Raw genomic sequence first — 15,700 nt, 5'->3', positions numbered from 1 at the left:
AAACCCCTTCTTTTATTATTTTTCAAAATCATTATTCAATCTCATGTTTTTTGGAGTCTGGTGCATGATTCTGGAATACCGGAGATTGGCAATACTGTTTATATTTAAGTAGCACCAAGAGAACTCAATCTAGCATCCTTACTTGTGAGCTAGCTAGTCTTGAGCTTCCTCAGTCACAGGAAGACCACTGTTCCTAACTTAAAAATTAACAAGACCTAAGCTACTGACCCAATGTTCTATTTAAACCCTTGCCACTCCTGGCTTATGTTGTAGTGGCAGTGGAATTTCCTCACAGGGAACACTTCGGATGCTGTTGGCACAGCAGAGTTCCTCCCAGAACTCCAAAGTAGTATTAATATCCTGTCCCAACATATTAAAATAGGAATAACATGCGTGTATAGGCTCATTACATTTCAAAACAATTCAAATATTTCTCAATCCACTAATTTTAAGAAGAAATAAAAATGAAATAGATAACTTTTGGAACCTGCAATGAAATGTTTAAAGAAACAGAAAGACTATGTACAAATTAATTACATGAAAAGTAAAATTATTCACAAAGACAAATATTGTTGCAAATATTTACTCAAAAATGTAATATTTACAGCAGAGTTTTAATAGCTATTCAAAACATTTAACATTCTTTAAAAACAAAATTGAAGGAGTCAAATGCACATTGTAAAAGATTCAAATGGATCATTTTAATGAAGTTTTGTTAAAGCAAGCTACTGTTAATCATATTATGCATTCCTATACTTAGCTGCTAACTACACAGCAAAAATAAAATAAAATAAAATCCCAAAATTATTTCAGCAGCCATTTTCTTGTGTATAAGTTATACTATAAAAAGTATTGAAATGGAATTGTACATCTCTGCTTTATATGCCCTTGAGTCTTTTTGTAACAGCAGGTAGCAGCTGCAAAATGGCAGAATACATGCCAGTCTGTTTCCAGTTCTTTTTGTAAAAGTTTCTGTATTAAACCGTACTTTGGTTTGACTTAAAGACCATTCATATGGGTCTATCACTAATAAAAAAATCATTAAAACAACTGTAATGGCCTAACAGCTACAGTACTTCGAGCAGTATTGCCCTACTTTATACAACTAGTACATCAGGTAAATCTGCACAGCTTGCACACTGAGAAGTCTCACACATTTGTATTTATATTGCAATTTCCACTTTCACTGAAAGTTTAAGGTAAGCTTACAACCTGGCAAGTTTACACCTATACAAAGGTGCATAGACTCATTTAATTGTGTTTACATGCTTTGACAGACAGGAATGTGACATCAAATCCAAAGTAGGTTTCTATTTATCCAAACTGTCAGTAAGCCAATGCACCATTGTTTTGAACATGCTCTATTTCAGCAGTAGATTTACTTAAACCTTGTGATGCTAAGATTTCCACATGGACACTATTTTCACAATCAACAATCATTTCTGCTTGAGTAACAAACCACTTTATTATTGGCAACATCATGATGATTTTTTTTTTCATTTTCAAGTGCCAGACTAGTAAGACATATTCTCTTTCCATCTCTTGGAGATATAAACTAATGTGCTATTCTTTGTCATTTTGTTACTAAATTGCTTTCTTCATATACAACATCTATCCTCTTATTTATCTATCTTAATACTCTGAATCGGAAACAATAAGCATACCCATCAGGAATGGTCCATGGTGTTCTTACCATAATTTATATAGCATACTACTTTATACTGAACAAAGTTACTTGAATTTCAGCTTGCTTCATTCTCATCTGTCTGGTTTTCAGTTGTCTCCATTCTGCTAGGACTGCTTTCTTTAGGAATGTCATCTGTTTGTTCAGAAACTAGTTCAGCTTTCTTTGATGAAGGTGCAACATTGCCTTTCTGAAGGATCTCTGTAGCTTCATGTTCTAGTACCTCTGATGGAGTCAAAGGCTCCAAATGAATGCTGCCTTGCTCGCTAATGTCAGAACTAGCAGATTCAGGTTCGTCTCTTTTTCTTAAAAACTGTTCAAAACTAACATCTTCACCCAATGTCAGTTTTAAGTCCTTAGTGTTCAAAGCTGAAAGCCTAATTCCACCCAAGCTATCTTCTTTAGTTTGGTCATTCAAGATAGTATTCTCTGAACTTTGACAAATTTTCAATTCAGTTTCATTACAAATATGTTTTTTTTGTTTTTCCTCTATGAGTTGATCATTATCTGAATCACAACATACTGCTATCTCACAAGATGAGTTTCTTGAATAGTTTTCCTGGAGTACTAGATTGGAGTCTTTTTTCATATCTGATGATGCACTTTCTTCAATCTTTTCAACTGATGAGCCATTGTTAGCTAGATTTCCATAGCATTCTTTTTTTGTATCCTCTGAAGAGTCAGTTGCTTGTTTGCTGGAAAAAAAAATCTACTTATTTCTCACGCATCATACAAATTATTTTAACATATGGGTCTACTCTGCAAGACTAAAAATGTCTATACTTGTCATCACTTACTGACCTTCATATCAAGCAGAAAGTGCTCCCACAACTGCTAGCCCTGCAAACTCAGCCTTGCATCTAACAGCAGAGTTCTTTCCTTCCTGCTGTCAATAAATAAAGATCTTTCAGGCCAAATGAGACCCTTATCTGTACCTGTGCAACACAATGCTTTTTCAAATTATTCTCTCAGTGACACCTGCTCTATCATCACATTGTTTTTGCATCATCTGAATTACTTAATTCTAATTAGTGATATTTATTCCATTTTAGACAAACAAAAAAACCCTTATAAAAGCTTGCAGAAGAAAAAAACCAACCAACGACCCCCACCCCAGAATCTAGGTCACTGCATCTTAACCTAATTGGCTCTGTAGTACTAACAGGAATACAAAGCAGTACAAACATGTTCCCCCCCCTTCATTAAAGCGAGCTGCTCCCTGAATTCACACAGGGAACAGGTTTGGCTGAGCATAAAAGGTGGCATTTTCACATAACTTTTCACAGTAAAACTGTATTTTAATTGTTCTTTTTAATTAAAAAAGGTACTGAATTATCTAAGCCAAGTCAAGGAAAGCCTTTCCATAGAAGTCCATTTAGTTATTTATGCTAAAGGGACAATATTGGAACAACAAATAGATATAAACTGGTCACAGACAAATATAAGATGGAAATTAGAAGCAGTCTCAGATAGGAAAGTTGAAGCAAGCAAGCTTAGTTTTAAGAGAACTGGAAAAATATATGAGTTCTATTGAGTAATAGGATTGCTTGTGATGGGATGAGGGGAGCAGGACTCAACAGCTGCAGGGTTCACTTCTAGTTTATGTGTTATGTTCCTAAACAATGGTATTGGAAACCATTGTTTAAAAGCAACCAACCTCTTAGAGTGCAACATATGGATCTGTCCAACTGCACAGTAAATGTTGTAGATCTCCATAATATTCTTTGTTGTTGTGATCGACTACAGAATCTCAGCTTGGAAGGACTGGTGCTTTCTGATGATATCATTAGGTGTATTGCTCAGAACTCCAGGTTGGTACGATTAAATATCTCTGGATGTTCTAGATTTTCTGCAGAAGCACTAGAGATGATGTTGATCAGCTGTTCTGGATTGGAAGAATTGAACTTATCCTGGTGTGACTTCACAGCTGATCATATTAAAGCAGCAGTCAGTCACATTTCTACAAATATAATCCAACTATGTTTTAGTGGATATCGACAAAATCTGCAGATATCAGATATTAAATCATTGGTTACAAGATGCCCATATCTCATCCACTTAGATTTAAGAGACAATGCAATGTTGAAGCCTGAATGTTTTCAATTTTTTCGTCAGCTTATCTGCCTACAGCATCTGTCTCTTAGCAGATGTTATCAGATATCTCCTGCTGATTTACTTGAACTTGGTGAAATTCCCACACTAAGGACTCTTCAAGCTTTTTGAATAGTGACTGACAGTTCCCTACAGCTCCTAAAGGAAACACTTCCCCACATAAAAATCAATTGTTCGCATTTTTCAACCACTGCACGGCCAACTGTTGGCAGCAAAAAGAACCAAGAGATCTGGGGTATCAAATGCAGACTGATACTGAGAAATCCTAGAGATTTGTGATGCAGTTTGCTGGATATTTCCTTTTGTTGACTCCAAGTGTAGTGTGCTTCATCAAGAAACCCAAACACTGGAGTATCACTCTACTTCTTGTAAAAAGTATTTTAACTTGTTTTTATGCTATAATTTACTTTCATACATATATTTTTACGTTGTCTGTCTTAGTGCATTCAGAAATGTGTCCAGAAATCTAATCAGGTATGAGTAATTGTAGACATTTTAAAAGTCAGTCTTGCTTTTCAAAAGATGTTTGCAAAAACTGAGTGAGTGTTGTAATTGTGTTAAACATGAATGTTAGAATATTTTGTAATAAATAGTATAGCTGGTCTAGTTAAAAAAAATGCAGCAAGGGAGGTTTAGGTTGGACATTAGGAAAAAGTTCCTAACTGTCAGGGTAGTCAAACACTGGAATAAATTGCCCAGGGAGGTTGTGGAATCTCCATCTGTGGAGATATTTAAGAGTAGGTTAGATAAATGTCAATCAGGGATGGTCTAGACAGTATTTGGTCCTGCCATGAAGGCAGGGGACTGGACTGGATGACCTCTCGAGGTCCCTTCCAGTCCTAGTATTCTATGATTCTAAAGGCTCGTGCTTCAGGGTTTCAGCTAGCTACCTGCAGGGGTCATGAAGGTATATCCTACAGTATTCTGAGCACTTTTTTCTTGTTTATCTCCTTCCTATGAAGCATCAGGAATGATTGCAGCTGGAAATGGAACTTTGGTGATGTAGTCCCAACCTCTCAAGTGGCACTAAGCATTATCTTTGTCTGGTGTTTCGATGGCTGATTCTTACTTGTGCTCAGAGTCTAACTGATCGCTATACATAAGATTTGGGATCTAATACAGCTCCTCTGTGATATATTGAAAGCTACAGTAGATGACATAATTGTTCCTTCCGGCCTTAAAAACTTTATGGCTATAAATAAATCCAAGACTAACATAGATAAGGTTTCTATATAAAGTAGATTTAACTGCACCTTTTATTGCTATATTGTTTTTAAATGCACTGCTCTAAAATACCCAAGGAAATCAATATGCCCCACATAAAAACTGCAGAGAACTCAATTCATACATATAAACCTCTCAAATATACATAGAAAATCTGAATATTTTTTAGTCCAGTCCCCACATTTATCTGCTCATATTTTTGGTTCTAATAGTTGGTGATCCAAGTAGGACACAGTTCTGAATATTGTTTTGTTATAGAAACACCGACTTCTATCATTTACTTGTACTGAGGGAACTCTGGTCTCCATTCAGAATTTTAGTTTGATGGAATAGTTACATTTAATTCCTAGCACCCACAAGAAGCCCTAGAATCTGAAAAAGCTCAGACTAGCAGAAACTATGAATAGGATGACAGATTAAAAAGGGAGAGGAAAGAACTACAATTAGAATATTTTCAAACTTAATTTGTACTCTAGAAGATTTATCTGCTGATGCTCAGGTCCTTAACCCAAATAAGTTTTGGTTTTGTTCATTTAAATCATTGTTCGAGGGTGGAGCTGGTACGAAGGGTTCAGTATGCAGGCTACCCCAGGGAAAGAAGACAGCTTCAGAGCGCTCTCACTGCAGCACCTTGGGGCGAGGTGAGACGTGCCTGTGTATGGCTCCTGCAGTGGGCACAGCTTGGGGAAGGGGTGCATATCCCCTAGCTGGGGGACAGACAGATACTCTGCAATATATAGTAGATATCTGTCCGTTTCTCCATCTTGGAAGCTGCATACCAAATTTGGTGGTCCTAGCTCTTACTGTTTACGAGTAGTTCTTGAACAAATGGATTCAAAGGCAGATGGACAAATAGACATGCACATTTCTAAAACATATAGTAACATTAAAAAGGCTAAACCAGGGGCTCAACATTACTCCAAATTTAGCTTAACAATATTTCAAATTTAGCTTTCAAAATCTAAAACTAGAATTTAAAACAATCCTGGACAGCCAAGAAATGTGTGAGAGAGAAAAAGATGTGAGGGGTTTGGATGGCGGTGAGGAGGTAATTGATGAAAAAGCATTTAAAGTTTAATTTTTGCAAGCAGTTTTAAAAGTGGTTTGAAACTAGTTCTGGCTAAAGTCATTTACAGCACTGGTTAAGAAGAAAACGTAGACTGTTCCAAAATCCTTAATACAGGCCAGAATATAGGCTGGTTGCCTAAACCTAATTAAAACTTTTTAAAAATAATGTAGTTTTCACTTTAGGAAGCACTTTAAATGCAGATCAGTGCCAAATGGATTTGTATTTGTCTAGACAAAGAGTTTATGGGAGCTGTGATTCTCGTGGAAAAACAAAAACCAAACCAAAACCAACTAATTTTCTGTTATTTTCTTTTTATTCTACGCACACAGATTTTAAATCTACATGTACTGCTGTACTTATCTGGATATATCAACAGTTTAAATGAGCCACTTGTGATAAATTACATTTTGCAGATTACTGGAACTCTAAAATAAAAGGATTCAGTATTATTCTAGCCAAGATTTTACTTTACAAAATTGAGTAGCTGCTCTGCTTTCAAGTTTTACTTTCACTTAAGAAGATTAACCAAGATTTAAAAAAAAAACAAAAACAAAAACAAAAACAAAAACAAAACAAAAAAAGAAGTGAACTTTCTTGTGAAGGATGTAAATCTGACAAGAATTCAGCAACCACCATTATCTATACACTAGAAACAGTAGAGACAGCTCTAATGTAAGCACTGCCAGAGCAATATGTTTTGTTCATACCCTGAAAGGATTCATTCAAGGGTTAAGAAGCTACCCATTAAAACCCCTCCTCCAAAAAGATTGCTAACAAAGGTTAAATTTATATTTCATTTTTATTTATAAAATGTACTGTAATCTGTTTAAATCTCTACATAAAGATAACACTTTTTTGCTTCTTGTTTAAAACACATTCAAAAAAAGCAAAAACAAATAAAATTCCTACCTCACAATAACTTCCATGAAAGACTTGAAATAGAGCCTTGCATGAGCTATTGGGTGCAACATGTTCTAGAGCTAAGGACTCTACTCAGAATACCATGTCATAAGTGTCTTGATGTTTAAAATCTAGGGTTTCTTAGCATGATTATTCCTGCTGACTTTGATCACGCTGCTGGAATAAGGAAAGAGAAATTCTCTCTCAGATAACAAAGATTTAAGCCATGTACAGAATGAAGTCAATGCCTACAATTGTATTAATAAACTAAATGACAACTATGACAGTTCCTGGAGAAATGGTGTAATATGGTTGCGATAGCTAATACTTGCCTGAAAAGCTAGCACCTTCATTTTGGACTACAGATATAAAATCCCATTTAATTGGTTAACTAGTTAAATTTAACTGGTTTACTCATTAAATGGGGTAATTAGGAGGGCTGGGCCAGAGTGACATCCCCTGCCGTGGGCAGGGGCTGCTCTGGGCCAGAAGAGCCATCAGCCCTGCATGGGGCCAGAAGCATGATGCTTACTGTTAACATCCCTATTTTGAATCAAGTGTAGCTACAAGGTGACAAAAAAGATGTTCCCTACTGAAAGCTCTGAGCAGATACAAAATTTTTATCTGCATCTGTATCCACAAAATGAGCTGCGGATATACACATCCGAGGATGCGGATACCTGCAGATATAAAGCAGATATCCACAAATTTGCAGAGTTCTATCCATACTGATCCACATGGAATTCCAAGAACAGACAGGTGTATAAGAACATGTTCAAAGTCAGAATCTCTTAGAATGGGAATATACCCTCAATCAATGGGCAAGAATCATTATCCCAAACCCTCAAAATCTCAAGCATCAAATTCTCCATCTTTTTTCAGACTGACCCTCTATGAATTTGTTCATATTCAAGCTCAGTTTTGGCCAGGAACTGGAAAGCAGCTTATGCATCATTTGATACTTGCAAAGAAATAGATGGAATTGTGTGATATCAGCACACCAACAAATTTTTATACCCTACTACTAATTTATTTATACATGTTGAACTGAAGGCTGTAAGATTAAAAACAATTTTGAAAATTCACTCAAAAAGACCGGTTGCAGCAAAGGAATTTACGTACTCAAAACAAGTGCTGGCCTCTCAGATAAAAACACATATAATGCCTCTAAAGCAATACCATCTACTCCTGACTGAGGATTACAGATGAGTCAGTAAAACTTGGTGCCGTGGTCCCCAACATTCGTGCCTGGCCCTGGGCACGTGGCGCATGCACAGTGCCGGAGCCGGCTCCAGGCGCATGGTGAGTGCCGGCCTCGGGCGCTTGGGGGGGGGGGGGGTGCGCGGCGCTTGGGGGCGAGGGGGCGCCGACCCCGGCCCCCGGCGCTTGGAGGAGGGGGGGGCGCCGGCCCCGGCCCCAGGTGCTTGGAGGAGGAGGGGGCGCCGGCCCCGGCCCCCAGCGCTTGGAGGAGGGGGGGGCGCCGGCCCCGGGCGCACGGAGCTTGGTGGGGCAGGGGGCGCCAGCCCTGGGCGCACGGTGCTTGGAGGGGGGGCGCCGGCCCCGGGCGCACGGCGCTTGGAGGTGGCCCCGGGCACTTGGAGGAGGGGCGGGGGGCGCCGGACCCGGGCGCCGCTCTGGGGGGGCGCGGCTATGGGGGGGGGTCCCGCCCCCGTCCCCTGGCGCCCGGCCGGCGAACGGCCACGCCCTCTGGCGCCCGGCAACCTCCACAGGTTGGGGACCACTGACTTAGTGATTTGTGACAAATTAAGACACTGAGTCAAAAATACTGTTTGATGTTGAGAAATGCATATGAAAAATAGCCATTTTATTGGTAAGGTTGTAACTGAAAAAAATCTGATACTTAAAGGAATGAAACATCAACACTCCTGTGATATATTCCTGTATGCTAACTATTTTGACAAACATGCATGTAAAGAAACAACTAACTGTAGATGTGAGGGGAAAAAATAGGAAAAACTATAATTTTCCAGAGAGAATGAAGGCTTTGAATAAATACAGCTAGTCATTTGGCTTCTGTACAATGAAAACAAGTATTCATTTTGAGACTTGTATGGTTGCCTAACCTTTCATGTCAAGACGAGAATACCAAGAATGTACTATGGTAATGAGCAAGTTGACATGTGGCCCTAAAATAGCCAGCCTTGACCGTAAGGCTACACCTACATTACACTCTCTTGTGCAAAAACCCCCTCTTGTACAAAAGCTATTCTGCCACTTATTTTCAGGCAGAACAGCTCTTGCTCAAGAGGGGGTTTTTGCACAAGAAGGAGCAGTGTAGGCTGCTCCTTCTTGTGCAAAAGCCTCTAGAATCATAGAATCATAGAGCTGGAAGAGACCTCAGGAGTTCATCAAGTCCAACCCCCTGCCCAACGTAGAACCAATCCCAATCCCCTTGCGCAAAATGGGACTCATTAATGGCTTCAGCTCCAGCAATTGCTATGCAGCAGGCAGCTGCTTGCTGCTGAAGCTGGTTGTTCATGGTGGCTCTGGGGGGCTGGGGTTCACCCTGGCCCCAGAGTCCCCCAGTGCCACCCGTAACCCCTAGAGCATCCCACCCCTACATTACCCTCCAGCACCAGCTACTGCCCCCCAGAGTCCCCTGCAGCCTCCTGTCCCCAGAGCCCCTCCGTGCCAGCCCCTCACCTCTTAGTGTTCCCTGCCTGTAGAGCCCCACAAGCTCCCAGTGCCTACCCCATCCCCATACCTAACTCTGCGTTCCTCCCAGGTCGTGGCTACTCTAAGGCTGCCAGGCCATGCTCCGCAAGACCTTCTGTGTCCAGGCAGAGACCCCCCCTCCTCCCCGGCATTGGTTGGCTGAGAGGCGAGGCACTGGGTGGTGTACCCTAGCCCCGGCCCCTGAGCCACTGGCACCAGGCCACAGATCAGTGGGTGGGAACCGTTGAGCTAGATCATGGAGTCATGTTGAAGCTTTGGCTGAAAAGTGAAATTTGGAAGAAGAATAGACCACTGACTAATCTTGGAGAGAAAGGTGACTCGAGCAATGGTATCAAGGGCTGCTGAAGAAACTAGGGTCAATATGGATACTTATCCACTGCCGATTGCCAGGAGGATATCACCAACAAACACAACTAGTCAGTGCTTTGTTATATTGTGGCTTAAAATCAAAGAGATCAATGAAATTTGGAGGATTAAAAAATGACTGATAACAGGAGATGCCTTACTTTAATTTTCTGTATTAAAAAAATATAAAGAGGTAGGTTTTCCATCATATTGAAATCTGTGCACTACAAACTAGACCAGGAGTGGGCAATAACTGGCATACAGGCAGAGGTGATCTGCCAGGGTTAGCCTCTGGCAGGCCATCAGACACTTTATTCACCTGTGCATCCTCAGGTATGGATGCTCGCAGCTCCCATTGACCACAGTTCACAATTGCCAGCCAACAGGAACTATGGTAAGCGGTGGCCTGGTGTGCACCACTTTCCACAGCTCTCAGTAGGCTGCTTATTTCCTCTTCTGAACTAGCCTTAGACAACCAACTCATTTCCTCTAGGCCACTGGACTATTTTTAAACTTGAATAAAAGTGTCATTAAAGAGCAAAAAGCTGCAAGAAATATAGATGGGGAGGCAGAGAGAAGTTAGTAAATATGATACACAACTGCTTACCATGCAAGATTACAATGATTTACTACAGCCCTGGGATGGATTGGAACTAGGGATGTTAAATATCAGTTAACTGAATAGTCGAGTATTCTTATCATTTAGTCGACTATTCTATAGTCCCTGGGGGTGGGACCAGCAGCTAGTGTACTCCAGCTTCACTTCTGGGGAGCCCCCTGCCACTCCGCTTTGCTGCCTCTGTATCAGAGGCAGCAGTGCAAGGTGCCAGGCGGGAGCTGGTCTGGGGTGGGAGCCAGTTTAAAAAACAGCTCCCCTAGTGGACCAGCTACCTGTCACCCTGTGCTGCTGCCTCTGATGAAGAGGCAGCAGCATGGGGTGACACCAACCCCTGTCTAGGCTGGGTCTAAACTCCCGGACCTGGTGTGAGCTAGAACTGAGCCAGTCTGCCTGCCTGCCTGGCTCCTAATACACTTTAAATGCAGTGCTGCAGCAGGGGTAGGTCCCCGATCTGTTTCAAGCCAGGACTGAAACAGGCTGCTGGCCAGCCTGCTAAAAAATTTACTGGCAAGAGGGGTGGAGGGTGGGGGTTGAGGGGTGCAAAAAAGGATGTGGTGTATAGTATTAACCTATACATATTTGTTTATTGGTTAATTGACTATACTATTACATCCCTAATTGGAACCAGTGATGTAGCAAAAGAGAGGCACCTGAGCCATCCAGTTCCCATTATTAAACAAGCAGTTTAAGTGAAAGTAAAATTTTAGAGCATCAAACATACCTCAGGCCATAGCTATGACCAAAGGAGGGAAAAGCAAAGGAGAACAATTTATGGGTAGAAAATTAACTGTCAGGATATTGTGTTAAAGCTTACTTTTTAAAGACCGTGTATACTGTAACATATTTCAAATGTGTATGAATCTAATTTAATATAATTAAGTTAGAAATTTGTGGCAAACAACTTTTAAGGACTACTTCATTTGAGTTCATTTGTTCAAGAACTCCTCCTAAATCAGACTTGGGAAAAATCCAGCCCACAGAGGCAGCAGAGAGCCCATGGCAGGCTTCCCTGCTTGCCCCGCACACTGCTCAGAAAAGCAGCTTTAAAAACTGTGAGCAGGGAGGGCAGGGGGGAAGGCTTCAGGCACAATTCCTGCCCCAAGCACAATCCCATTGGTCAGCTTCTGGCCAGAACTGACCAATGGGAGCTGCCTGTTTGAACAACAGGCAGCACGTGAAGCACCACGCCCCTCCTCCCTCTCCGTTATTCGCACAAGCACAGGGCTGTGAAGGCATGAGGCAGGCAGGGAGGCTGGCTGAGAAACTTTTAAAGCTCTACAAGCATTTAGCTCTGCAAGCAAGCAGACTGGGAAGTCTCCTGGCCAGAGCCTGACTCTGGAACCCCAGTCCCTCTCTTCCCCAATTCTCTGCCTCCTCACTCACCCAAACCCTCTGTCCCCTTCCTGAACCCATACCTCTCTCCCAGGTGTGGCACCCCAATCTCCTACCCCAGATCACAATCCCTTTCTACCCTAGGTTACAACTCAAACCCCTGCACCCCAGTCCCGTGCCCTAGGTCACAACTTCCTACTCCCTTCCAGACCCCACTACCCCTCCTGCACCCCAATCATTTACCCTGAACTCCCTTCTGCAACCAACCTCCATCCCAGACCCTGCACATCCTCCCTTAATATCATGAAAGAGTGTGGTATCCTTGATCTTGGAGTGGCCTCCCATCAAAAATTATTACCCACTCCTGTCCTAAACGAAGAACTGGGACCACCAGTTTGATATGCAGCTTCCTCTTAACCTAACTTAAATCAAGATCAGGGCTTGCTTGTGCCTGGAAAATGGGAAGTGCCGGGAATGGGACTGCTTTCCATAACATGGAAAGGGAGGAGGCAGAGAAAGGAGGAATGTGAAAAGGATGGACACAAAGAGGAGGGATGAGATACTGAGAATGGACTCTGGGAGCAGCTGCAGCACCAAGAGAGTGGTCAGCAGGGCTGGAGTTCTGCCATCTCGCCAGCCTCCAAACCAGGTAAGTAGCCCCCTCTTCTACACCCGGAGCCTCCCCACCATGGAGAGTCTGAAAGCTGGGGGGGGGGGGGGGAGGGAGGCAATGGAGGAGCAGGCAGGGGAGCTACTGGAGCCTGGTCCCCCCACAGATAGCCTGCAGGCCACAAGGGGGTAGCTTAAGACCCCAGGCAGCCCTTGGAGCCTTGCCTCCCTCAAACAACTTGAAGGCTACCAAGAGGGGTGCAGCAGGAGGGGATCGCTCCCCAGAGCCTCCCCCCCACCTCAACAGAGTGCCAGGCTGAGGGAGGCACTGGAGGCTAGCAGCAGCCTCCAGAGCCTCCCCCCACCCAGATAGCCTGCAGGCCATGGGGGGAAGGAGGGGTGAGAAAAGAGTCAACTGGAGGGGCCTGCTGGCAGGGGAGCGCTGCTCTGGCTCCTTAAGAAGAGTTGCCACCAGAACAGCACCACCCTTGCCACCATGGGCAGCCCCAGTAAGCACCCCCACCTCCAGAGCACCACACCTGCCACCTGCCTTGACTAATGCACCCCCCCCGAGATCCCCATCACTGAAATAAAGCATGTATATTTTCATTTATATCCCTCCCCCTAAAAAAGCATTTCTTCAACAATATTGTGCATATTGCTGTAATGTTACCATCATCCCACAAGTTCCCATATATAGCTTCACATTTTGAAGAGTATCTTTTCAGAAGTGTGAAAATAGGTTTTTATGAAGCAAAAAATAATCTACAATACTGATGTTTTAAAAAATTACTTAATTAGAGTGCATGTTTATTTTAGACTTCTATTTCCCCCTGAAAATGCCCTTAAAATTCGCATTCATTAATACAATAAACAATCCTTCTATTCAGTATTTTATACATGTCCCTTGGGGGAAATTATTTTTAAATTTTGACTGTATGTTTACAAATATTAACGCTTTAAAATTTGTAGCAAATACACAAAATCTGAAGCCTGACAGCCCAACTTCCACATATTATTGAGTAAATATACTATAGCTGCTATTAAAAAATTGCTTTCTATCATAAAATATTAACAGTATGCAAATACTAGTTAAAATATTTTTTCCTAATTACCTGAGAAATAACACAGCACACGTGTTATTTTATGTACTTGAATTTCAAGAGATGCAACTGTTCCTTATATTTACCTTTCAAAAGTTGATGTTTCCATTTTTCCTTCAGGCAAACTAGGTCTTGAATTTTTCTGTAATAATTAATGATATATTTTTATTTTACATCCATGATCAACTGATTATACAGTGATGCAGCAGAAAGAATTTTATACTGTTATTTCCCCAGATCTGAAAGTTTGTAGGAATCCAATGGACAGCTAAGTACAGCCACTTGCAACCAGTCTTCAAATTAAGAAAAAGTGGATCACATTTTACCATAAATTCCTGGAGCTCTTATTCATATAAGTGCACCCACTCACATCTTACTTGAGCAGAGTCTGCGGAACTGAGTCCCCACAGTTGTTCATTTGAAGAATGTTAAGACTGAATTATAGATTTGTTGACCGTAAGTGGAAGAAAGTGAAGTTAATGCAATTTAAAGTATTGCAGAAGACTTCCTACACAGTACTGGTAATGTATTAGATAAGGAAGAGTGACATACAAGTATGTCTCATATAAAAACTGTAAAGCTCTTATTGTAATAAGGGATGTCTAGAATACATGCCTCTGCTGACAGAGGCATGTAAACTAGGCTACCTGACACAGTCAATGAAGCCGGGATTTAAATATCCCCGGCTTCATTAAAATAAAAATGGCCACCGCGCTGTGCTGGCTCAGCTGATCGTCGGCACAGTGCAGCAGTCAAGATGCGGATCGGTCAACATGGGAAGCCTTTGTCGACCGCTCCATTATGCCTCATGAAACGAGGTTTACAGGAGCAGTTGACAAAGGCTTCCCTTGTCGACCGATCTGTGTCTTAACTGCTGTGCTATGCCAACGATCAGTTGAGCCGGCACAGCGCAGCGGCCATTCTTATTTTAATGAAGCCGGGGATATTTAAATCCCGGCTTCATTGACTATGTCGGGTAGCCTCGTTTACATGCCTCTGTCAGCAGAGGCATGTAGTCTAGACATACCCTACAATGTTAAGAGGCATATAACTGGCTAATAATGTAGTTGATACAATGAAGGAAGGTGGCTCAGTCCCAGTTCATGCGAGGTCGAGGAGCTACCCATTCTGCGTATCTGCTGTTTAAATGTAGTAGGAGCTGGGCACAGCTCCTACTAAATTTAAACTGCACTGCCACAGAGGGGGGAGGTGCCCAACCCAGCACGCGCTGGGATTAGCCAGGCTTGCTCAGTCCTAGTTCATGCCAGGTCCAGCAGCCCCTACCACGGTGGGTCCCAGCTATGGCAGCAGCCTGTCTGCAGCGGCTGGGGCTGCTCCAGCTGGACTTCCTGTGGACTGGGGCTGCTCTGCAGGATGTGGAGCAGTCTCTGCTCGTGGTAAACCTGGGCCCACTGCAGTCAGAGGATGCTTTGTGACTACCTCCCCAGCACTCTCTCCCTGTGCTGCTGCTGGGAAGCACCATGGAGATGGTGCTGAGAGGAACCAGCTTTTAAGCCAACTCCCCACACCACCAGCACTGGCTCCTGCTTCCCCTCCCAACTCTGCTGTCTCTGATACAGGGAAAATGTGAGTAGTCAACTTCTTGACTGCCTCCTTACATCCTTAGGTTGTAAGTGCTTAGTGTGATATCTATATAGGAGAACAAATTGTCCACTATCATAACTTAACAATGTAAGCAATTTTCAGCACTTTAAGGCATAATAAAAATGAGCTAATTCTTTCGTGTGCAATCTAATAAAAGCAACTACCATATTATAGACCCTTAGGTCCATGCAAAACCCCACTAAAGTCAATGAAGGCTTAGAGACAAAAATGACAACATTAGAAAATTTAATTCATAATGGTCACTGTCAAAACTATAAATGGATTTTGGATTTAAAATGATAAACTGTGTAATGCTGAGCAAAGTATTTTAAATTTCTATTATTTGTATTGAGGGCTTTTTAGGTCAAAATGTTTTTTCTATTTTGTTTTTGTATTGTACT

At 42.0% G+C, this 15,700-nt stretch overlaps 1 protein-coding gene and 1 pseudogene across 6 annotated transcripts in view; one reads left to right on the top strand and one right to left on the bottom strand.

The window, feature by feature from the left end:
• Nucleotides 1-567: 567 nt before the first annotated feature.
• ZNF280D (zinc finger protein 280D) overlaps nt 568-15,700 on the bottom strand; it is a 133,210-nt gene continuing 118,077 nt past the window's right edge. For 4 of the 6 annotated variants that reach the window (XM_025190091.3, XM_006112482.4, XM_006112485.4 and 1 more), the window contains 2 exons: nt 13,781-13,836; nt 568-2,379 (listed from right to left, as the gene is read on the bottom strand). In XM_025190091.3, the coding sequence (XP_025045876.2) occupies nt 1,743-2,379; nt 13,781-13,836 (693 nt within the window). In that variant the 3' untranslated portion in view covers nt 568-1,742. Of the gene's footprint in view, nt 2,380-2,485; nt 2,571-6,998; nt 7,167-13,780; nt 13,837-15,700 lie in introns of all 6 variants that reach the window. The other 2 variants (XR_012895788.2, XM_006112486.5) reach the window with 2 other exon arrangements.
• Nucleotides 3,331-4,121, top strand: LOC102449634 (S-phase kinase-associated protein 2 pseudogene; annotated as a pseudogene).

The sequence above is a fragment of the Pelodiscus sinensis genome, chromosome 14 (assembly GCF_052426305.1).
Source record: "Pelodiscus sinensis isolate ZL-2025 chromosome 14, ASM5242630v1, whole genome shotgun sequence".
Classification (NCBI taxonomy): domain Eukaryota; kingdom Metazoa; phylum Chordata; order Testudines; family Trionychidae; genus Pelodiscus; species Pelodiscus sinensis.
The sequence above is the reverse complement of the archived record's forward strand: the minus strand, read 5'-3'. Positions and strand labels throughout refer to the sequence as shown.